Below are 25,889 nucleotides of genomic sequence, written 5' to 3'. Positions count from 1 at the left end.
CAATATACGTCGTTAACTGAGAGGGTAGGTAGGGTAAGACTCGCACTTCATGTGCTCCTAACTGTACCAACAATGCACACTTATTCCCATTCTCACCAATACTTAATGTATCTGTATTTAAATATCAGCCTTTTTCTTATATAAAAGGTAACTTAACATAAAATAAAAAATCCTCAATAACAATTTTATTATTGCTTGTTATTATTCACATAATACAAAATAAACTATGCACAAGTTTAAGACCACTGATGTAATTCTATTTGACTTTATAAAATATTCTGAAATACAACTTGCTATCATTCACAACAGTATTGTTTTTTGTACGATGGGCTGAACGAAAGTATATATTGCGTTTTATTTTGATCTTTATATCTAATGTTGAAGAACTACACATAATATATACGTCGTAAGGCCCAAAGTACGCAACACATAACGTGTTTAACTAATATACATAGCAGCAGTCTCCCGTAAATAATTGTGATGCTCACACGACAATTAACATTACATTACATTCATGGCCGCATATCCTAGTTAATAAATTTCTAATTTATCAGTAACTGTACAATTGTTAATTATTCGTCGATTTATTAAATATATATACAAAATTATTTAAAAAAAATCATCTTCCGCCGAATGTTTTATTTATTATAACTACTTACTCAATTTTATTTTATTGAAAAAATATTACCAAAATAATTTGGGATGATAAAGGCATGACCAAATCAGATGTTAATTGTTTGTAACACGGCATTCATATCATTTACATCACGTAAGAAAAAGCAAATGACTAATTCGGTGGATATTTCTATAAAGGAAATTTAAAAAAGTGCATCTGTTAAACCCACAATATTGCATTACAATTAAATTAGATAATTTTATTTTTATCGATGTATAAAAATTTTATGTATTTTCATCACAATAAAGAACATTCTTAAACATATAATAAGTGAAAAAAAAATGACAGATGTGACTATACCTTTATATTGTTTACCAATTAAGTAAGTATGGTATGGTATAAAAAAAAACAACACCTGACAAGAGCCGCGCCCACTCAGTTGTTAAGTGGTCAGGTAAGTTTACCTGGGGATACATATTGTGCTAAAAATTGTTTGTTAATCTACATACATAACAACTCATATTACTTAAACATGTCATGGTATTTATGATAAAATAAATAAATATGTTATTTCTCTCAATCTCATTGAATATTTAAAAAATAAAAATAAAAATTGTTATCAAAAATCTTGTGTATATAACTTAGGCACTAGTTTGCTGCGTTTTTTTTATTGTACATACAAAATGATGCTATACATTATTGGATCTATGTACATACTTTTTTTTTTAAATAAAATTAATAAATTGTCTTATGGTTAAAATGGTACGACAGTTACTGTCTCAAAGCAATCTCTTAACGGGTCTCGGATTTAGTTGAAGACTACAAGATTTGTTTTTAAACATTGTAAAACTAAAATTATTTTTAAAGTCACAGATAAAATAAATCATCACAACCGAGGGACAGCGTTTCAAACACTAATTTCCATGAAAACAAAATGTAAGCTAGTATACAAGCTGCTCTAAAACGAATATTAAAAATCTATTACAGAAAATGGCACAAGATGTTAAGAGGGCACTAAATAACTTCAAAGTAAAATACAATCAAAATGTGAGTGGGTTATAAACATATTTCATGACCAAGGACAGTAAAAAATTGACAAAAATATTTCAAATTAAGATTAAATTGATACCTTGAACTAAGTTTGCACTTCTCACTGAGACCAGACAAAGGATATTGCGGTTGATGAATAGTAAACAAAAATAGTATGTTTCAATCTTAGTCACAACCGCTCAAACTTTCCCAGAGCACTTTTCAGTTTTATATAATCTCAGTACATTATTCGAAACACTACAGAAATATTTACAATTCTTATGATACACACTTACAGTTAAAAAATCTTCAAAAGTTAAAAAATTGACAAACACATTTTAACACTCTTATATTTAACAAAGCGTATGGATTCATCATATTTACAGTTATTTATGTAAAAATAATGCGTATTATTACATGCAATCTAGGGCACCAAATGAAAAGTAGGTAATTATAAATATAATGAAAGCACATTTTTTTATAATCATTGTTTTAGTACCAAAGCTCTTAGGAGCCTTTAAAAAGCTAATTGCATGTTTACAAATAAATATCTTGCATTAAAAAACATTTGAGAAGTATGTAAAATTATAATGTAGCACATTAAATTATATTAAACACTTAAAAATGTGTATGAATAACAAACATTTCAAATATGCATGAAAGGCAAGCATTGGTATATTTACTTTTTCCTTATGAGTTTTTTTGTTTTTATTTCATGTAAAATAATACCACATATTTAATTTAAAGGATATAGTTCTGTTATTGGGATATTTAGTAAGGAGGCCCTTTTTTATCTCTGGTAGTTTAGTTTTGTAGAGTTTAAGAGCTGCATAAAAAATATTCGAGAATAATGCAGAAGATACTTGCGAAACTCATTTTAAAATTTATGGACAAGGACCCACTTAATTTCTATTGAATATATTTTGATATTTCACAATTATTATAAGGCGGAAGTTTAGACTTAAGTTTACTCTAAAAAATATTTACAATATGCACAAAGAATAAAGCGACACACGAATAGCCGCTAAATAATCGGCCAGCTTTATATTGCTTAATCCAATTTAACACCATGTCACACCCAACTGTCATTTTAATTTGTTTTTTTTTTTTTTAATATACAAAGGCATATTTTCTATTTGTCAATGGCAGCTGAATGTGGTATGATATTTATTAGTATTCTGGTATTAATTTTCTAATGAGAAATCACATTACATTGCTTTAACAATTACGCCTAAGCAGGCTCAAATTTAGAAAACTTTTTTTTTTATTCAAAACTTATATCACATTCTTTAAATTGAAAATAATAATTAGTTAAATTTTGATCAAATGATTGTTGTTGAATGCAGTATATTGTTTTACAAAAAAAAAACAATATTATTTGAAATAAATTATTAGATGCAGTTTATCCACAACTTACTAATAAATAAAACAGGCTAGTTATTTATCTGCAATTAAGTAGTTTAGCTCCAATTGCATTACTTCAAGATTAAGTTGTTCTTGAAGTTGTCCATTCAATAAAACAATTCTAAAATTCTATCCATGAGATCCTTCATAGTGACTCTAACCGAAACAATCCAATAAATTACTAGTCCATATATGAAAAAGTGAAATAAATACTTGTGATGTGTGTAGGTGAGCTAGTCGGCTCATATGTGTGACAGGAGAGGTAAGTGGCACAACACTATGGTTTAAACTTTACAAGGGGTATGTTTTTAGAATGTAGGCACTTGTCGCAAACCCACTCCGCATACACTTCCGCCGTTAACAATTGAAAAGCTGGCTCTGTTAGGCCAGTGCATCCTCTGAAAATGAAAATTTTTTTTAACCAATTATTTTCTAACAATACTTTTTATATTATTGTCTAATAAAGATATTTAAAAAAAAATTGAAAATTTTGTTTAAAAACATTATTAATTTTATTAAATTATGTTGATTTAATTTCATACAGAAGATTCAGACATTATTTTCTCAATTATCCTACACTGTGGTTCCTAAGACATAAACAAATGGATGTTTATTTAGACTTTTTTACTTATAGATATTGTTTTCCTCATTCGAACAATTTTTTTTAGTGTATATATAGTATGCATATTTTATATTATTTTTCTAATGACATGAATCTCATTTTAGCCTGTTTCATAGTTTCTATTTTGGATATTTAGAATAAACTATTTCATCATACTTAGATATGTTAAATGAGGTTTGTTTAAAATTTTTCTTTTTTTTTTTTCAAGTATATAATAATCACCAAGGCCTACTGGTAGTGCAAAATTGTATAATCAACTAAATGGTCATAAAATATATTTTCAAGAATGTTAAACAAAATATACTAACTATTTAAATAGAGCTGCACAGTTAGAATAACAAAATATAGTTTTAAAATTCATTCTTACCTGTGGAACCAAAAATTACATCCAGATTCGCATAATATAGCTTGATCATTATCGTGTACTTCCTTGTGACATACTCCACAAGGATATATTGGGGGAGCATTTGGATTCTGAGGGTTAAACACCATGGGTTGGTCAGGGGGGTATACTTTTCCTGCACTCACTGGCATTGGTTTAGGTCCAAACATCCCCATGCTTTGACCCATAGGCCCAACTCCTTGTCCTCCTGGCCCTCCCATAGCCATTCCACTCATACCTTGAAGTGGTCCACAACTTCCCATATTTCCTGGCCCAGGACCCATACCCATTGAACCATTTCCTCCCATTCCCATAGGCGGGCCGTGGCCCATGTGGTTTCCAGAGTATGGTGGTCCTGGACCCATTGATGACATAGGCCCATTCCCTCCCATAGGTCCACTTCCCATACCTGAGCCCATTGGACTTCCATGTCTCATAGGACCACAGTGACCAGGGCCCATACCACCACTTTGCATTGGACTTGGTGACATTATTGAACTACTGGGCCCCATGGATCCATTTGAACAACTAGGACCCATTGGTCCATTCATGCGAGGAACATTCATACCTGGTCCACCTCCTCCCATTGGTCCATTAATAGGCCCATTCATTGAACCTGCACCAAGTGGACTATGCATTGGTGGGCCCATTGGGCTGTTACTCATGTGGCTTCCAGCCATAGATCCCATATTCATTGGACTGCCCATTGGTCCTGATGACATAGGTGAGCCCATGGGCATGGAATTCATTGGACTCATTGGACTTCCCATTGATCTTGATGTAGGTCCCATACCTGGACCCATACTATGATTACTCATCCCCATATTAGGTCCTCCCATTGGAGACATACCACCCATATGGCCCATTGGACTCATATTACCCATTGGACTTATACCACCTCTTGTTGGCATTTGCTGATTCATCGGACTCATTGAGTGGGGTAAAGGGCTCATGTGTCTCATTGGTGGCCCACCCATACTATGTCCCATTGGGCCCATCATTCCCATGGGGCCATTTTGACTCATCATTGGTCCATTCTGACTCATCATGGGACCATTGTGTGACACTGTCGAGGGTGAGTCATCAAAAGGGTTAGATGCAACGATTGTGTCTCCATAGCCTGTTAATGGTGGGGGTAGTAAGTCTTGTGCTGTTGGTGGTGGCTGAGGAGTTGTTAAGGCATTATTAGCATTTGAGGTTTTTCTCCGCTTTTTTGGATTACTTGGTGCTGGTGCTGGGGGTGTGGGTGTATCCATTGGCGGTTTAAAATCTGGTGGACCTAATCCAGGCCCTGGTAGCCTGTATGAAGGCATACCTGCCAGATTGTGACTCATCTTGATATTATACTTTTCCAGCTCTAACAACCATTATGAGGAATTTTAGTCTAAAATAAATACTTTAGAAAATATATTCACACTTAAGGCACCGCATTGTCACGAGAAAGCGCAATAACGTGCCGGAAGACTGGTTGAGTCTATTTCTGTAACAAGAAAAAAAAAATCATCCTCCACAATAAGCTAACAAACTAAAATATAATCACACTTAATTAAAACTGTTTTATAACTTGTGTTTGCTAATAAAGTCCATGGGCGCCAATGATTACGTTATGAAGTAGAAACATTAGTAACCTTCTCATTATAAATGCATAAAAATGCCGAGGACCATATAAATTGTTAAGATATATTCGCTGTAAACTAGATAGAAGATACATAAAAATTTAAAACTTACTGCATTATCAATTTAGCATCGGAATTACTGATTATTTTTTTGTCCTCATCAAGACCCCAAGGCAGGCGTGCAACATATGACAAAATACCAAAAGAAAACCACTCCTTAACTCAAGTTCTTGCTATTCACAGTAGGATTTTAGATTGATTATTGTTTTAACACACATCAAGTACACTTATAATAAGTTATATCATTTCTTTGAATGCATTTTTTATTTACGACTCACGATATTCCAAACAACACACGCCACATTCACGATGTATTTTTATCAGAGAATTGCCGCTAGGGGTCGTCTTTTGTTTTTTGTGTATTCATTTCTAAGGCAAAGGAATATTTCATTCAGACTAGTAAGATATTAAAAATAGCTTTATTTTTATGCATAATACATTATCCATAACCATATATTATAGAATATAAGAAATATTTTATTTAACATTATATATAGTTATTAGCAAATTATAGTTTTATGCCTTAAAAAAATTCCGTTCAGAAAATAAGCTGTCATTATGTCATATAATAAAGTGTCAATTCTTCATAAATATTTTAATTTTTAGGTTAAAAGAATTACAGAATAGCAAAATAGGATAAGATATTTATGATTATATCATTTTAAAATTTTCTGCGATGGCTTTAAACAGGTTATTCGCAGGATTAAGTATAGCCGTAACTCCAAGCGTACTAGGTAGACGAACCATCCAAATAGCTGCAATAAACTATGCTAGTAAACCTAATCTCGTTAAACCAAAGCCTGGATTTGGAAAAAGTTATAGAAGAATAGTACACTTTCCAGAAGAGTATACAGTAAAGCCTTTAGAAGTTACGAACTTGGCTGGCCGAGATCCGGTGTCAGGTAGATAAGTCTTAAATTATAATATTATTTTACGAAATTTTACTAAAAATGTTTCTTTCCATTAAAGGAAGAGTTGTAGCAAAAGGTATAGGTGGAGGAATAAAACACAAATATCACTGGATTAATTGGTTCAGAGATGGTCCAACAGAAGGTCCACCTCAAGAGGAAAAAGTTATTCAGGTACAGAGTATAAGCTAATCATTAGACAACAAGACAGTTAATGTCAATATATTATTATTACATGGACAAAGATATGACTGTTGTGGTGAAGTAATTTATACCATGTTATATGTTTTAAGATTTTAGAATGTGGCTGTAGAACTGCCCATGTTGCCCTAGTAGCTGTTGGTGATAAATTAAAATACATACTTGCAACAGAAAATATGAAAGCTGGGGACATAATTAAAACATCTCGCCATCTACCCAGGATACCAGGTTTGTAAATATAGTAATCCTCATATAATAATCAATTGAAAGAAACTTTAACCAGAAAGTAGTTTTAAAGATTATTTATTCAATTATTAAAATCAATTACACAGAGACAATTTACTCAAATCTGCACATGGATTTTGGGCTGCTTACATAAGAATGTAATGCTTTATTCTAAAAAAGAATCAGTATACCAATGTATTATTATATATAATATAAAAAAAAAAACTAAGCTATCATATTGGTTTTTACAGTGAGGGCAAATGAGGGTGATGCATATGTATTAGGAGCTCTACCAACTGGAACACTAGTTCATTGTATAGAAAAAGAGCCAGGTATGTAAGCTGATAATTTCATACAAATCATAAAATATATGTATCTGTTTCTTCTCATTCAAATCAGCCACTTTTACAGATTTTAAGTTTTTATACTAATCTGTTGAAAGACTATATACAATGCCGCTTGATGTATAAACTACAATTTGTTGTTAATAATAAACTTTTATTTGGACATATACTGCTAACAATACCAAAAGTATAATTGTAATACACACATTATGCATTGTTGTTACCATAATGTATGTATATAATAGCTTCATATTACATTCTGCCTATCTGTATCGGCTTCACACAAGCATAATGAAAGTCTGTATATAACTATTGATTGAAAAACAAACAAAAAGAAAAATTATTGTTTTTATCTGACTAGGAAATTTGAAATACTTGGCTTTCTCTACTGATTCAACTACATATAAACCCGAGGAAGGTTTATATGTAGTTGAATCACTCTGCTTATCAATGCAAAACACATTAAAATTAATTGCATGGTTTAAAATATCTAGGCATACAGATGGCGGGTAGTGACTTTGTTTTATACTATGTAGTGTTCATTCATTATAGGTCAAGGTGGGCTGTATGTCCACGCAGCGGGGACTTATGGCACTATTTTAAGAAAACAGGATGATCGTGTAATTGTCCAGATGCCATCAAAGAGGCCATTCAGTTTTAGCCAATATTGCATGGCTGTTGTTGGTTTGTTAAATTTTCTTATTAAAATATTTTTTCACAGTAATATTAAAGTATTTTCATTTGGCCTGAACCAAATAAAGTTATTTCCATCACTTTGGTCTTATTGATATATTATGTACTCATATAATAAAATACATGAGGGAATCTTGATGTAGTTACCACCTTCAATTTAAAATAAAAGCATATTTAAATATAAAGTAAATCAGAGAAATATGATAAATTCAGATGTTTAAATTTGCAATTAATGGAATGTTTCATGTTGTAGGCCGGTTATCGAACATAGAGCATGGCACAACACCAATAGGGTCTCCACAACGCAACAGATGGCTTGGCAACCGCCCAAGATCAGGACTTTGGCGTAGGAAGGATGGTAGACATGGAAGAAAGATCAAACCTCCAAAGCCAGTGAAAGAAATTAATCATCCTACGAAATTCCCATTGCCAACTATTCAATTGAACATGCATCCCTAAATATGTTATCATTAAATAAAGTAAATGTTAGTACATAGTTATTTTTATTTTTCTAACTTTTTAGTTAAACATATTTGTGTGCTTTTTGTTTATACATATTGACCACAAATTAACATGTATGTACATACCTACTCTTCGCAGTTATACTCATTGAATTATATGTATACTACTAGACAAGCTGTCTGTTCAAAATTATATCAGTGACGGAAAAAGGAAAGAAAGCGGGAGGGGAGAAAGTTAATTCAGTGACTAAGCCGTCTCTGTGCATAGACAACACTGTAATACAGTACTGTAACGTCTCTGGGCGTCTACGGTCGTATGATATTATAAAAGTAAATCCTACAATGGCACATTAAATAAAATACAATATTTTTTTGTTAAGTTATGACAGAGACATAGAGTTTATGTACATATAAGACGATGTACCTTTGTAGGATAATGACAACCTGACCGATTACAGCCACTTCCACATTTTCATTCTCGAGAGATTAGCCAAATAAGAGGAACATGTTATAATGCACACGTGTTTACGCAAAGATGCACTCTCTATTCTCTCACGCTCATAATCAGATGAGACGGCAAATTCGACATGACCGGAATGAGTTCAGGTTACCATCTTTTTGCAACTCAGGCTTGGCTTTCCAAGGCACGGGAGTGTACACACTTCTAACTTCTAGATTCTGCGCTGCTACAGATTTTTTTTAGACTCAAAAACTCAATAACTGTACCACCTATTTGACCGATCTAGGGTTTAAAACCAAAATCTCGATATTTGAGCCTTATATAAAACAAATAAATGTAAAGAAAGTTTGTATATAAACCTACGATCCAAATACGAACTTTCTAGGCTCAGTAGTTTTCGATATGCGTTGACAGTCAGTCAACGCTGTTACTGCTGGCTACTCTGAGGCTTATCAAAATGTCGAAAAATTTTGATTAGATTTCCTATTCACTGTTTAACTGAACTTTTGATTACGACTTTTTACAATCTACGACTGGTTCGGAATGTAGATTCTTCTGATAAAAATCTCATCAGTTACTCAACCAAAAAATTTAATCTTCTATTTCGTGATCTTTAGTTAGGATACATACGTTTATACTTTGCATAAGCTGGGTCGTCTTTGAATTTTTAATTCTTATAATTCATTCGCGAATTCAACTTCATATATAAAACAATTATTGATACTAAAGACGGATAAAGGTATATAAAAACACGAAAAACGAAATAAGCTTTATTTTATGTGATATTAATAATATTTAAATAAATTAACACTTATGAGATAACAGCAACTACAGTTTAATAGAAATTTCCAATAAATGCCTTTACTACTGTATAAATTAATATATCTTAGCAGATTATAAAACTTCAATTGAGATTAAATGGTGCATTTATTTAGTATGTTCCCTTTATATACTTGTAGTGTCTTGATCTTCGTCTGATAATGTTAGTATCTGAAAAAAAATAATTAAAAGTATATTTAGTAATCAAAGATTATATAAAACTTTTTATAATAGCCCATAAACCTAACTGGCAATTTTTTCTCTATATGAATCAGAACTGATAGTCAATGGAGAAAAGCTGTTAGTATGCTTGTTGTATTCACACACGCTTATGATTTATAAAGTAAATTAATAAAAGTTTTCAAATATAGTTGTTTTAGTATTAAGTCAATTTTCGTATATATTTACAAATAAATATATACGACCTTAAATTACAACCTAAATTTTTCATAACAAGCTTTTACATTGTCACATATAATATAGAATATTTTATTATTTTTCTAATTGGCACCCCAAAAATTTATCACCATTATTCGTTTAAGTAGGTTTCCTAACTTTGTTGTTTACTTTTTTTTTCTTCGAATAAATTCATAAAAAAAAAATGCTCTCGACTGAGACACGACTGTTCCTATAGGTTCAATTTTATTAATGTGATTGTATTGTACATATAACTCTAAAAAACGAAAAGGATTTCTTCAGTTTTTATTGAAAAAAGAAACCATTGCTACTGATAGTGAATAAGTACAATACATATTTTGTTTTTATATTTACCTCAGTCATTTCTGCAGTCAATTGCAGTTCAGATAATCCCGTAACATCCTCCAAATAAGTTCCACTATTGAAAACATTCATCAAAAAGTCTAAGCCTTCTTCTTTATATTTGCCTATCACTACTTCAGAACACGCGATACATTGTTTGAATTTTGTGCACGTTGGTAGCACAGTTTGGTACGAATGAAGAAAACCTCGTATTGAATGAGGTATTGGACCAAGGACTCCTTGAAGCTTTGGGTCAAGTTCTTCATCGGTAAGGTTATATACTGCTGGAGCTTTTACCCTGTAATAAAATATAAATGCATAAAATTATATACATAACTAGTATATTTAGCCTTTACAAATATTTATTTATTTAATAAAGTTTTATTGATTTGAATATATAGTCCTCACTTTCACTATTACCCATTGGACATTAGGCAAATCGGTGCATTTTCATGTGTTCATACAATTATTATTTTAAGTACTTGTGACACTTTCACAACCAACCTTGGCAAACCAAACATTGATAATTTGGTAGAACGTTCGACATTTGCAAAACTGGCATTCGTTTTAGCACCATGATTTGGCAACGGCAAAACTTGGAAATCTTACGTCTTACGTCAAAATGCTTTGATCGTGCTCAATACTTTCTTCCACTACTCTCGTTAGCAGAAGATACGCCGGGCATTCTTAGTATCCTGACATGCCGAAACGACGAATGAAAAATACAGATGTATACGATACGACACGTCGATACGAATAGGATTTTGCTTAATTTTGGTGGATAGTCTGACACACAGATAGCAGTCTCACACAGAGCTTCAAAGTTGTTGGGATATGCGTCCCGAGTGATTTACCGGAGCGGGTGCTGCAGCGTGCCCACGAGCAGCTCGACGGCGAGCGCGCCGGCGATGGCGGCGACGCCGGCGCGGCTCACCGTGCACTGCTGGTCCAGGGTGCGATCCTTCAGCGACTGACAGGTGACAGATTCTATCATTACTCGTATTATTCCATCAAGAAGTATTAGTAGCAAGCGGTTAAAGTCACAAAGAACATCTCATCTCTTAATAAAGGTTAAAGCTTATTCTACCATGCTGCCGTAGCCAGACATAAGCAGTGGCTTACATTTCCAGGTGCCGTGACATCATTGCAGAAGTAGCACCCGAGTTGGTCTCCGGACACGAAAGTGCTGTTGATTGAAGTTTCTTCTTGAGCTGAACTTATTCCATGTCGCATTACCAGATAACTGTCAAAGCCGAGCGCTGCGTTTATTGTTATCTGAAAATGTTTTATTTTTTATTAGAAAAATAGTTTTCTTCAAAATATTCAAAGACAACACTACAACAATTTAATTGAATTGACTAGACTACAGACGTCATGATAAATACGAAAAAGAAAGTACTCTTAACACTTCATGATAATTAGAAGTCAATTCATTCATGAACCATATAAAATATAATTTAAAAATATAAAGAATATAAATTCTGTAAGCCTCATGCTTTCGTATTTGTACCATAAACAAAAATAAGTTTACCTTTCCATAATGTGCGGAGATGAGCGTCGGTAACCACCTCGCTTCTCTGGTGTCCAAAAGGAGGAAAATCACATCATGATCTTTTATAGCCTCAGTTAACAGTTCGATGTTGGTAACTGTCTCATCTTTAAGGGACTCGCCAATTGGATGACCGGGCATTGGAATGTGGAAGACTAGGCCTTTACTTTGCTGAAAATTAGTATATCACACTGATGAGCTAAAATATATGTTGTCTATTCGAGCAAAAATTAAAGTAACACCTTTTAAATAACGCACCAATGGGTGACCCCGTTTCGAGGAAAAGGTTTTCCTGTAACGCCGAGTACTAAATGATAAAGTGAGATGAAAATTCAGTGATGATTGTCCTGGTTTGGTTAAAATTTACTTGTCTTATCTACTGACAACAGAGCGAAGTTACCTATTTAATCAGGTTTTATGACGTTTGTCAAAGCACTATGAGATGTATTGTTCATAAATTGTGCATTTAAATCGTGAATATACGAACATAATATGCACTTATTTGTATTAAAACTTTTTTTATCTCTATAATCGGTTTTTTATTTTATTTTATGGAGGCGGACTGGCAAATGGGAAATTGTCACCACTTCACTTCACATTGGGCTTTTACATTAAAAAATATTGAACTCCTCATGGAATAAACTTTTTTAAAAAAATCGTAATTCTTTGCATAATTATAACTAGCACTAAAATTATATCAATATAACAAATATTTAATATTTGATAAAAATGTTATATAGTTACCACAGTTGGTAGGATAAGTTTTAAATTATCAGCTGCAGCTTCCGACTTTTTTCTACCACCATTGAGACAATCTTGATAAGTGTAGAGTACTTGACGCGTCGGATTAGAATATGACACTTTGCCACTATCTATGAAAGTTATGTGACGGAATCCCCACGCCTGTTAAACAAAACTAGTTTTAGAATCAGCTGCGATTTAGCTAGGTAATAACACGATTGTATCAAAGTTTTTTTTTTTTAAACCGATATTTCTCTTTCCCGCCAAACTAGCACAATGATACCTTATGCAATTATTTTATATTCTTAAACATGGATCATGGACTAGTAGTGTTTTTAGAATATATGTATTTCAAATGTTTTCCGACAGGGGATGGCACAATACAAACAAATCATATAAATTATATTGTTACTTGAATATGTTCTTTTTCTAACATAAAATATATATTTGTAAGATTTACACATTTAACTTAATATTTGTGTAATTTAAAATTACTTACTAAGAGATCTCTTGCCACATGACAACCCAGAGTACCGGCACCGAGCAACAAGCATTTTGTTTCCTTCATAATAGTCACATCAAGATCAGGAACAAGACGCCATTTCATTAATTTAATATTAAGATCAGAAGATGTGTCTGCCAATCTGAAATTTTGCATTTCATTACATTATTTTCAATACTTCTTAAATTGTGTGAAAATTTTGAATAATAAATATTTTCTTTCTAGTACCTAGTAGTAGGGTGGTGGGTCAAAAGACATATCATATCATCTGTGCGGAAAAACTATTATTCTACTTTTAAAAAGACAATATTTTGTTAGAGAAAGAGTGAGCTTGTATAATTGAAGGCATCAGCATATTAGATTATGTGTTGGATGGCTCATGAATGATGCAAGAACTGGTTTATACATCTAACAGTGCCAGTATCTACCAATGCAGTTGCTGACAAAGACGAATTCCGCTTACAATTAGATGACCCATTTATTCATCTGTCCTGAAGTTAATTTATTAATTAATTAAGAAAAGATGGGCTATCATCGCTACTACCTTTCTGTCTACTAAAAACAATAATTAATTTACTTACTTCACTGGATCCATTGATGATGACATATTGGCAAGTTTCGGTCCAAAGTTACCCCTTTCATTTCTTTCCCAACCTACCCAACCAACATTCTGAGGTGTCTGGATGGTCTAAAATAAAATTTCTATCTAAAATAAAGTAAAATTATGGTCCATTTAATTACAAGAATCTATATGGAAGTTCTGTCTAAAATCATTATTTCATTTATTTTCACAATCAATCGTTTATTTTTACAATCAGTCATTTACTTTTTGTAATTACATTACATTACAGTAAAAAATATTGAATATCTGGTATTAGTTTTTAATGTTTTCGGTGGCAGACGAGCAGGAAGCTCACCTGAGCAGCTGTTTTGCGTTGCCGGCCTTTAAGAAATGAGAAAGCTCTTTTCTTAATGTTCCCAAGTCATATCAGTTCCAAAGCAAAGCCAAAGGAGCCAGCAGATCCTTTGGCTTTTCCGGCAGAGCTTGATCGTCGATAATTTGAGCCGCTCTGTGTTGGATACGGTCAAATGGAAGAAGCTGGTATTGAGGAGCACCCACCCAGAGGTAAAAGCAGTACTCTATGTGAGGCCGAATTTGCGCACTATACAAGATAGTTTTTAGGCGATGGGCCGATGCGAAATACCGTCTTACCTTGCTGAGCACACCATGCTTTTTTGATGCCAATTTGGCTTTAATTTCCAATTGACCAAGTAACTGAACGAGGCTTGAAACATCAACGCCAAGTATTCTAATAATAGCTGGGGCGACAATGGGAATGTCTCAAATCGTGGAGATACGACAAATGGTGATTTTTTTAGCAGTTAACGTGCAAACTTGGGGTTAAATTGGAATAGGTTTAGCCGGCCCCAGTTCGAGAAATTTGTTTAACAATGGCTCACTTACAGATACAAGTTTGTTCCGGTTTTCGTCGACGATTTTTTTTTTTTTAAGGCATTGGTTGGCGGACGGACCTGATGGTAAGTGGTCACCACCGCCCATAGACAAAGGCGCCGTAAGAAATATTAACCATTCCTTGCATCACCTATGCGCCACCAACATTGGGACGTAAGATGTAATGTCCCTTGTGCCTGTGATTACACTGGCTCACTCACCCTTCCAACCGGAACACAACAATACAGAGTACTGTTATTTGGCGGTAGAATATCTGATGAGTGGGTGGTACCTACCCAGACGGGCTCGCACAAAGCCCTACCACCAAGTAAATAAATAAATAGCACCGCCGGTGAATAAGGTGTCTACGGTAATATCGTCTACATAGCAGTGAATGTTCCTAATTTGCAACAAGTCATTGATATGCAGAAGAAACAGAGAGCGTGATAGTACGCAGCCTTGTGGAACACCAGAATTGACGAATTATAAGTCCGATCTGCAAAAAAGGTAGTGATCCAATTGCATAATTTGTCGGGAAGCCCATAGGATGGAAACTTCGAAAGAAGCGCCATGTGCCACACGCGATCGAAGACCTTTGCTATGTCTAAATCGGTCTGGCTGCTAATGCACCCCCCTTGCTCTTAACTGCTTCCGCTCATCTGTGTCAAGTAAACTAGAAGATCACCAGCTGAGCTACCCCGACGGAAACCGTACTGGCGGTCGCTAATTAGCTGGTGCTCCTCCAGGTACTGCAGGAGCTGGCAGTTTATAATGGACTCAAAATTGTTATATATACATTATACATATATGTTTCCTAACTGGAAATTGTATAATATAATTTGAAATGTATAAGAGATTATTTCAAGAGATTCATTTTGGCGACATCATCTGTCAAACTTATTCATTTTTTGCCATCAAAGATTCTCCTCAAGGTTCGGTTTTAGTGTTTACACTCCATCATATACTTGTCTTTATTATGATTGGTACAATGGTTCAGTCACAATGAGGTTACCAACAGGTAGACAAGAATTACTTTAAAATTTCTAAATTTTGTAAATTATAATTAAAATTAGAATAGTAAGTTACTGACCTCAGGTACTGTTATGTTATAAATCTGACTATTATTAATGGCACCATTTTTGCTGCACCTTATCCCAATAACTTTAATAATCTTCTTACTTAAATCTGGACAATATTCAAATAAAGCTGCCAAAAATATTCTCAGTGGCCATCCAGGGTTTTCACAATTACTATGATCCGCAAAAGCGAAAAATGTGTTGGTCAGATCAATATTTGACTCTTCATCCTTATTTCTGTTTTTATCTAAGATCTTTGATAGGGTCACAACATTGTATGAGTCACCATCCTTAACAATTGCAAAGAAACATTTCTGTGAAATCTCAAGAAGTTGATAGCTCTGTGAAATATCTTTTATTTGCTTCTCGTTGAAACATGTGCTTATATTCTTACATTTTTCTTTTAAGCACACAACAGGCTGACTTGGTGCAGGAAATGCAAACCAGTAGTAATAGTGGAACTTTTTGAGATCCTGTAATATTAAAATTATTAATTTTATATCTAAACAGCATGCATCCTAAGCTAATTTTCTATAGACTAGTATCTATTTTATTAAGAAAATTGCACGACTGTAATGTAAGGCTAATTTTTTTACAAACATATTACTTCATGTGATAGAAACATAAAAAAAAACATCAAAATGACCAAATACATTTCCTGGCAAACTAAAAACACTGTAACCTATGATCAAAATTCACTATCAGGGTTATTTCTTTTTTAATAAATTCATTTCATTAAGCATACATAACATGGTCTATATACCATTAGGTCATGTAAACAAAGGGCTATCTTACTCAGTGTTGATTATTGATAATTTCTAAAAAACCCAAAGACTTGTAATGGAATATATTTTTCCCATTTCTTTTTTATTTTACTCACATGTGACTGAAAATATTTTCATTTGAAATTGGTTAATATGTAACTGTAACTACTTAGAACTAGAATCAAATACAATTATTAATTCACATTATACTTACAGCAAATGAAAGTACAAAAAAGTTTAATAAGCTATTAGGATTGTCTATCCATGACTTTATCTGTATATTGGCTCTCATAATCTCACCAACACTATTAATTAATGCTGCTTTGTCAATGTTTTTAAAGTCTTCGATTGTATTTTTATTCATTAGAGTCCCAGTAACATTTATGTAGTGGAACTCTGTCTCTGGGTCCCTTTAAATATAATTTTAAGATTAAATAACTGGCATAGCGAAAAATTGCAACTTCTATATTTAAAAAAATAAATTAAATTTGTAATCAACTTAACAAGATTTTAACGTAATAAGACATGTATTTTTTTTTAAATTTATATGAAACATTGATATAATGTTAAACTTACTTGTTGAAAGAAGTTCCGTCGACCTCTAATACACTTATAATATCATCCCTATACGAATAACGTCCATAAATCTGTTTCGTATTCTCATTTAATTTATCAACGTTCAATTTCATTTCGGTTAAACTATGCCAAAACGATGGATGAACGAAAGACATAAAGGGAACATACTGAATAATATCTTGCTTATCATCTATTGTTGACATTTTTAGTTTTTTATTGTAAATGAGTAAAATGTATGAGAAATCTTCAATTCAATTTAATTGTTCGGTTTTAACTTGACATTACATTTCTAACTTTTAAATAAATTGAGATTTCGACTTAAGCAAATTCAAGACAACAAGCAATTAACTACTAAATTTCAATGCAATTTTTCTTGCTACGTTGTAGTTAGTACTTATGGAGAGTACAAAGATAAACTAAACTTATTTTGCCATCGCCAGATACAGATACGCCAATGTCAAAATTCAATTACATGATTAAACGGTAAATCTGACGTTGAATGACGGCTGTCAATCTCAGAATGTAGTAAATTGTAAAACTTGATAAAGGATATATAAGGTACATATTATTATGTAAAATATGAGCCACAAAAATAATTATTATTATGTACCAAAAAGTGTCCTGCACAATGTATCAAAAATTAGATAGCGCTGCTGGAGCTAGAGGATGAAATTTAAAGGTACTTGATAAAATAAAGTGGAACTAAAGGGAGAAAGCATGTGACTTCAAAAGACTCTATAATCGAATTCTAGGCTCTATATTCTGATAATCAAAATTACTTAGAAACTACAATTCCAATGAATATGAATTTCCGATATATACCTAATAGCAATAGGAACACCATTCTGACAATTTATAGGACCCTTAATTCGTAAATTTCGATAAACTAATGTATGTTCATAAAAATATAAATAAATTATCTAGAAATTGTGTTTTACACTATTATTACAAGCAAGTAGTAACAAACATAAACCTATAAACCCTATGATCTGACACACAGGTTTAGTAATTCCTATCTGGGACAATGTATACGATTTTACAACAGGATCCCAAAAACCGTTATTCTATTGTAAAAAAAAAAGCTGACTGTGTATTGCCAATTCAATGGAAGTAGAAAAAAAAGAAAACAAACCTTAGATTTACGTATTACATGCGATTTGCTAATAACTCAGCTATATTTTGCACAACTAAGAGTTTATGATCAATACATTTTTAACTAACACTAATACTTAACTACTTATTTCTACTTTAATCTTACATGCAAAATTCCAATAACAGTTTCGTCGACGTTCAAAACGCTATTTTTTCTTAAATACACAGTGAATATCATAGATTAATCAAGCTCCTAACTAATGATATCACATCAATTTGTTGTTAATATTGTTTATTTGGCTTTTTTTCTGTTATAGTTGGAATAGAGTACCTACATGTATTTTATTCACAAAAAAATAACAACCGAGTTTCTTGTCGATTCCACATTACGAACTGGTAATGCCATTTCATTGAATCATATTAAATGTCAATTTTAAAAGTGTATAAGATCTTACTTGAATAATACAAACTATAATTTTGAATAAAGACTTATTAAATGTTTTTATAATAAACCTAAACTTCATACATGCCTGCGAAAAATAAATCAATAAAAATAAAACTCTACGTCATTTATATAATTATATCTCATACTTCTCCACTGTCAATGGCGAAATTATTTTAATAATTTATTATAGCTTTACTAAACAAAACATTTTTGTATTTTAATACGTGTAATTCAATGTAGAAGTATTGTAGTTTCAAAAAGGAGTTTTCGAAATTATAGTGGTCAAATTTTTGAGTATCACAATCAGAATCGTCTAAATGATAATTGGTAACCATGAATATTTTATAATAATTATTAGTTTTGAATGATTTTTGTTAGCCCTTTAAGTAAAAGGGAAACGAAAGTAAACGTTTTTTAAGATCCGAACAATTATTATTTAAAGAACAAGATTATTACAATAACGGATAATTTAATACGTAACAGCAATATGTTTTATTACAATATTTAATAATTAAGTATGAATTTCAATAATACATATTGACAATTGACAATTTTAATTGATCACAGGTGTTTTGGAGATACTGTGGTGTGAGAACATCGTCGATTATGGCAATAACTTCGTTTGATATATTTTTTGACAAAAATACAACCAAGTCGTCGTGTTCAAAATCCTCAAATTTAAACACATTTAGTTCGATGAAAATCGATTATACAACAAACACGAGTTTGACTAGCAGTAATGTTAAACATAATAAAGCTAAAATCGATAAATACATATCGCCTTATATTTCCGAAAATAAAGTTCAACGTCTCTCACGAGTAACTGAAAAGAGATTTCAACATAAAAATAATGATTTTATGTCATCTTTTCCTTTGGCTGTCAATATTTATAAAGCCAATTCTGATGAGTTTAAATCTGCAAAAAAATGTAATAAGAAAGTAAAAAAGTCGGTTTTGACTCTACCCAACGAGACAGCTCCTTTACCGCATGCATGTACTGTTAGTGATATGAATGATTCGGAGTACTTCAACGATGATAAAGACGAGTTGAGGCCAAAAATGAGAAAGGCCGCTCCAAATAAAAGAAAGTCACGCTTGAGGAGTAGACTTAATACTTTACATGATAAAGACGTAAAATATTGTTCAAAATTAGATATTCAAATGGAAAAGAGCTTTAAAGATATGGATACTAAGTTTGCTGATGATGATAGCAGAAATTTGAAGAAAACACAAAAAAAACCTTTAAGAGTTAATTCTGATTTTAATGCTCATGATGTTTGGTCTCTCCTTCGTAAGGCCGAACACTTTAATTTTAGACCGTCCCCACCTGTGTCCCAAGAAAGTAGCTTAGTATCAATAAAAAAGAATAAAAGAAAAAAAAATAAGCAACGTAGCAATCGCAACGATTCAAGGTATAACTTAATATTTTGTTTGTTTGTTTTAGTTTATTTTTATATCAAATCAAATATTATTCATTTTAGATTCATTGAGACTCGGACAGAAGAATTTGCATACATTACTAGTTTTGTTGGTAATCCTCAAAATAGCTGTTCTTTATCCAGTTTTGATCGAATTACTGTAATTGAAAAACAAGACGAAATACAAACAATCAGTAATGAAATAGGAAAAGGGGAAGCTGACAAATCGACGATTCCATTTCCGTTTAACTGTGATAGCGGAAAAAGTCAAAACACTAGTAAATCAAAGAAATCTAAGCCAAAACAAAGTCGTATTAAAGTGAATAATTCTGAAAAAAGTAGCGAACATGTTTCTCATAGTAAAGTTTTAAGGCCAATTACAATACAAAGGAATGATGTTTTATTAAAGGGTAGAGATAAAAAACATCAAAGTAATGAAATAGTATTTCAAAATGATATTGAAAACAACAAGAATAATTTCATAGAAATTAATCTTAATAATGAATTAAATATGACTCAAATTAACCAATGTAATGATTTAGATAATTATTGCAATTTATCGGAGAAATCTGAATCAAGTAAGGAGGATATCATAGAAATTAATATAGCAAATAAAAAAATATATGACGATGAATCAAAACAACATGTTACTGGTATTACAAAAGTCGTTTTTAGTAAAGGTCAAAATGTACTTTTAACAAAACAAAGTACACTAAGCAAGCAAGATGTTTTAAAAAAGTCTCACTTATCGTCCTCAGCCCCTGTTAATTCGATCAATCCTACAGTTAATCAAAGTTCGATAAAGTTATCTGAAATAAAACGAAAATTAAATAGTATAAGGTTTCCTTTAGTTATTTTGGGCAAAGATCAACTTAGTTCTACAATTACTGTGGAAAATTATGACCCACCGCAATTCGCAGGTTTAGATGAACATATATGGCCTTTTATGCGAAAGTGGTATACCATTGACGGTCCTAATTTCGATGATGATATTAATAGCAATGTGAATTATAAATATCAAAGTTTAAATAGAAATAATGCAACTACTAATACTTGTGGTATCAATAATAGTAAAAAATCTTCGTGTTCTAAAGTTGAAGACAAGCGTAATACTTTGCCAAGCGACCGAAATGATACCAGTCTTAAGAAACCACATGAAAAACCCATGCACAGAATTAAAAACAGAATGATGCAATTTATACACAAAAAAACCATCCCTGAACATGAAATTTACAACACTAAGTATACTGATCAAAAATCAGGCAGACACATTAAAGTTTCAAGCCGCAGGGTAGATGTTGGTACAAATACTGTTAATAATTTTGTATTTTCCAAGCAACCATATTTATTGCCCAAAAATGACCTTCAAATATCTAAGAATGTTTCACCATTAACCACCAGCATTAATAATAATGTGAAGATTAAGTCTAAATGGGCAAGTGATTTTATTGAAAATGTCATTAGAAAAATAAGAAATGGGGTATATTACTATCAAGAAGAAAAAGACAAATTTAGAGAATACCATAGAAGTAATTATATTAAAAAATGTTTTGTTTATTTGAACTTAAATACGTTAAGAAAAAACAATAAGTAAAATTTGTCTTATTTTTAGGTACTAAAGACGATGGAGTGCAAACAGAAGCTGAAAAAAGTCAAATAATTAAATATTCAGTTTCTAATCACAATATCGCTGATGAAAATACTGTATCTGAAAATAATGATTCAGATTTATCAATTCCTGGATTTGATAACAGACTTTCAGACTTAGAAATTGAGACATTAAATAACTTCAATCAAGTTGCAGTTAAGCATTGCGTGGCCAACATTATAATACAATTTGATGTGGCTTTATCATTGGAAAACAATCGCGTTCTTCAATTAAAACAGTCATATCCTTGTATACCAATAACACTGATCAAAAATCAGCCAACGGTATTCAAATGTAAAACTACTATTATTAACGCAATTCTTCCTGCAGAACTTTGCAGTATTATGCCGAAATTAATGAAAAAAATAATGAATTATAATTTGTCAACACCTGTTGTTGATAAGGTTAATTCTAATTTATCTACTATATCAGAATTTACTCGATGTGAGAGCGATGATTCAAACAGGTCTTTGGTGCCAGTTCAAATTAATCTCAAGATAAAAGTGGCCAATGATGGACAATTTTCATCGAAACAGATTTCTAGGGATATTTCAAGAAATATGAAGATAACATCTCATAAATCATTTGATTTAAATGATATAAGAGGACTTTTAACTACAATAAATAAAAATATTCTACCTCTGTGGCACATAAATCTCATAGATTTGTGTAATTACGAACCAAAAACATCCGTGGTTGATAATACTATGCAAAGTTTGAAAAGGTTGCCTAATACTTGCAATACTTTACAACTATATCAGTTTTCTTCCAAAAAACTGTTGCATTCTAGTGATAATTATAGTTTTGTGCGCATTGTAGAAACTATATTAGGTTCTAGAAATATTATATTTAATTTAAACATCTCACACAATAATATTTTAAAAGTGGTATTTTACAAAAATCCGTTTATGATTAGCTTTGTAACGATAAAGAATCCTGATGCTAATGAACTTAATTCCACTAGCCCTGATATAAGTATTCAAGATCCACATTATGGTAAAAGAAATGAAAATGACGACAACTTTGTTGTAACGTCTCATTTAAATAACTTTTATCCTGCAAAAGCTAAAACTGTTAGAAGTAATTATTCACACACTTCTAAAGCCGAGAGGGGGAAAAGCGTAGCTGAGTTTTGTATAAATAATACTAGAAATAAAAAGAGAGGATTTGTAAAATTGTACAAAAAATGTAAATCTATGTCTAGTATATCGAGAAATAGGACTAGCACCAATTTAAATAAAATTACTAATTTGGAAGAATTTTGCCTTGCTTTGGGTTCTGGAAAGATGTTATCCGCAGTATTAGACGGAAACGCAGAAAGGAAGATACTATCTGCAATAAAAGAGGTAGACAAACTATTATTGAAAACAATAGTAGGTATTTATAAAATGTTCCAATACATTCTGATTTTTCAACGTTTTAGATGAAGAATTGGATGAATGACATAACACCTAGTCAGGCTTTGTTAGTTTTATTGTTAATGAATAAAAAGGAAACAACTAATTTAGTTCGCTATCGTCCTATTATATTACAAGGTATAGCAGTAAATAGGATAACGCGAACTTCAGAATTGGATATGGAAATTGAGGTTATAGAAAGAGAGAATCTAAATAAATTAATTCAGGTATTTCTTTTTCTTATTGATTATTCTATAGTAACAGCTGTACTGCAAGTTATTTTTTATTTTCTTAACAGTACGAAGGAATAACTTATTTACCAGCATCTGAGGAAAATCAAGATAGTCTTTTAGAAGAGCTATATTGGATAGCCAAAACAACCGTAAGAAAATAAATATAAACGTATCATCATCAGTATGTAGTAGCAATAATAAAGTTAATCAAATTTAGCGATGCATCTTTTGACTATTTTAAATTAACGTTTTAAATAATTTAATCACTATACGTTGTGATTATTGATCCCAATTATTATACTAGTTTACATAATTTAACTTTTTGTCTGTTGCCGATAATTCTGTGGTTCTAAACTCAATTTTTTTTTGAGCAGTTCAAGTTACTTTGTTTTTTTTTTTATATCATTTAAGCCTATATATTAATCGATTAACAGGCGTATTTTACTATGTGAAGATTATTTATCTGAAGTTTTTGCGTCATGTATAGTTCAGGGAGATGCTTAAACAATCGAAATCATTATTGCTATATACGCGGATAATATGTGTTTAACCATCACAGTAAAGTAATATCCGAGTTGGTGAAAAATACCTATTTTGAGTATTCTGGGATGCTCTTGGATCAAAAGTCTTGGGCTCCCAATTGTATTTGTAAATGATGTGTGGAATATTTAAGACTATGGAAAAGTGTTAAAAGAAGTGTCTTTAAATTTGGAACACCGAATTTTAGGCGAGAACTACGAAATGTTCTAGAAGATTTTTGTAGAATGAATGTAACCGGTTTAAACATTAAAAATCGAACTAAATTACCCAATTACTAGTTGTGATCGATGTCGAGTGCAGCAAAATATACCTTAGAACAAGCCATTGACAGACAAATCATTAGACCAGAAAAGATAAAAGTTGGTATTTTATGATGGCCCCCAAATTAGACTACATACAAAAGATACTCAATTTAGAGATGACTAAGGCATGGCTTGAACAGCTTTCGTCTCTGTGATAACGATTTTCTTGGAAATAAAAAATCTGAACATTATATTAAACTTGTAGAAGAACTTCTACTGCAATTAAAAAGTATGGGGTACAATATGATCATAAAACTTCACTTCCTCTAAAGTCACCTAGACAGGATTCCGGAAAATTAAGATGTGAGCGAAAAGTAAAGAGAGCGCATCAAGACTTACGCGTTATAAAAGAGCGCTGTAAGGGTTTCTGGATCTCTGATCACAGCAGAGAAGCTTAAAATGAATTTTTTTAGAAATCAATGATTAATTTTTTTTTAGTAAAATGATTCTCAGTAAATACATTATAATAAAAATATTTTAATTATATTTTTGAACATTATCATGTTTAGTCAGCAACAGCTAAAATTCCTTCGGCAACAGATGTACTGTAAACTATATTTATACGATATTTTATATATTGATTGTAATTTGCATTATACTAAATATTAAAATATTGATCAATCGTTTTAATAGACGTTGGTAAAATAGCCTAGTTTAAAATCAGTAAGTATATATAATTTATATTTGGATAGGTTGTTTTTTATTTATTGTTTTAATTTACTTTCAGGCGTCGGACTATCAAAAACCTTTCGACGAGTCTTCTGAGCGTCTTTTAAAGTCTTTGTTAGTAAAAAGAAAAAAGTTGAACCCTTCATATCTACGGGTAATGGCTCGTTATGTTGGGCTCGGTCTTCTTAAGTCTTCAAAATAATGTGATTTAATTTTATTACAAGTAAAGTAACACATCGTCGTTCAGCTACTGTAAAAATTGATATATAAATTACTATGTAATGACAATAATTTTGATGTCCTTTTGTTTGTTTTATAAATTATACTATTTATTTTTGTAAAATAATGATTTTAAATTATAATGCTTTTTTATAACAGTTGTTTAAGTTTATTTCATTTGTACACTCGCATTAGCAAGGATATATAACAGCGTTAATTTCATTAAACTTGATAAGATCTTAAGATGTACGTACGAAGGCATGAAGGTCGTGAACATAGTTTCATTTTTAATATACCTATATACAAACGTACCTTAGATTTCTTTCACTTTTAAATATCGTTTCCATTTTGTTTAATTGGTTAAAATATGGTATTTATTTTGAAAAGCAATAAAGAAATATAAACCAATTGTTCGGAACAGCCTTCCATGCTCTCTTGAGACAACGCAAACCAATTCGAGTGCAACCAATCGTCTTACGCGTGGTTACCTTCACCACTACCACTACTTATAACTTAAACAATTGACCAGTTGTTTTTCAATAGTATTACTTTCTCTTTTTTGATTTTGTAGGACAGGTAACGACACTATATTTTAATAAGTTTAATTAAATCTGCACCAGTAAAGTGAACAAGAATTAATTTATATTACATTTAGTAGTTTTTCTT

The 25,889-nt window shown here is 31.7% G+C and overlaps 4 protein-coding genes across 5 annotated transcripts; 2 read left to right on the top strand and 2 right to left on the bottom strand.

The window, feature by feature from the left end:
• Positions 1-177: 177 nt before the first annotated feature.
• LOC125067598 (protein pygopus) lies at positions 178-6,032 on the bottom strand. Its single transcript, XM_047676257.1, has 3 exons — positions 5,782-6,032; positions 4,039-5,533; positions 178-3,447 (listed from the first exon to the last, which is right to left on the bottom strand). The coding sequence occupies exons 2-3, from the start codon at positions 5,385-5,387 to the stop codon at positions 3,327-3,329; spliced, it is 1,470 nt and encodes a 489-aa protein (XP_047532213.1). The 5' UTR covers positions 5,388-5,533; positions 5,782-6,032; the 3' UTR covers positions 178-3,326.
• Positions 6,033-6,304: 272 nt separating this feature from the next.
• Positions 6,305-8,592, top strand: LOC125067599 (39S ribosomal protein L2, mitochondrial). Its single transcript, XM_047676258.1, has 6 exons — positions 6,305-6,631; positions 6,699-6,811; positions 6,931-7,066; positions 7,315-7,395; positions 7,960-8,091; positions 8,354-8,592. The coding sequence occupies exons 1-6, from the start codon at positions 6,406-6,408 to the stop codon at positions 8,557-8,559; spliced, it is 894 nt and encodes a 297-aa protein (XP_047532214.1). The 5' UTR covers positions 6,305-6,405; the 3' UTR covers positions 8,560-8,592.
• A 1,205-nt stretch (positions 8,593-9,797) lies between these two features.
• On the bottom strand, positions 9,798-17,720 carry LOC125067836 (ubiquitin-like modifier-activating enzyme ATG7). Its single transcript, XM_047676633.1, has 11 exons — positions 17,261-17,720; positions 16,899-17,094; positions 15,935-16,393; positions 13,973-14,079; positions 13,389-13,533; positions 12,893-13,051; positions 12,131-12,319; positions 11,722-11,874; positions 11,454-11,569; positions 10,612-10,897; positions 9,798-10,011 (listed from the first exon to the last, which is right to left on the bottom strand). Exons 1-11 carry the CDS (start codon positions 17,461-17,463, stop codon positions 9,967-9,969), a joined length of 2,058 nt encoding a protein of 685 aa, XP_047532589.1. The 5' UTR covers positions 17,464-17,720; the 3' UTR covers positions 9,798-9,966.
• Positions 17,721-19,018: 1,298 nt separating this feature from the next.
• Positions 19,019-25,299, top strand: LOC125067871. Of its 2 annotated transcripts, XM_047676763.1 has the most exons (7): positions 19,019-19,124; positions 19,365-20,209; positions 20,279-21,744; positions 21,828-23,209; positions 23,287-23,487; positions 23,559-23,642; positions 25,063-25,299. In XM_047676763.1, the coding sequence occupies exons 2-7, from the start codon at positions 19,404-19,406 to the stop codon at positions 25,204-25,206; spliced, it is 4,083 nt and encodes a 1,360-aa protein (XP_047532719.1). In that variant the 5' UTR covers positions 19,019-19,124; positions 19,365-19,403; the 3' UTR covers positions 25,207-25,299. The 2 variants fall into 2 exon arrangements, with proteins under 2 accessions (XP_047532719.1, XP_047532721.1); XM_047676765.1 differs by lacking the exon at positions 23,559-23,642.
• The last annotated feature ends 590 nt before the right edge of the window (positions 25,300-25,889 follow it).

This window comes from Vanessa atalanta, chromosome 12, assembly GCF_905147765.1.
Source record: "Vanessa atalanta chromosome 12, ilVanAtal1.2, whole genome shotgun sequence".
Taxonomy (NCBI): Eukaryota; Metazoa; Arthropoda; class Insecta; order Lepidoptera; family Nymphalidae; genus Vanessa; species Vanessa atalanta.
The sequence above is the reverse complement of the archived record's forward strand: the minus strand, read 5'-3'. Positions and strand labels throughout refer to the sequence as shown.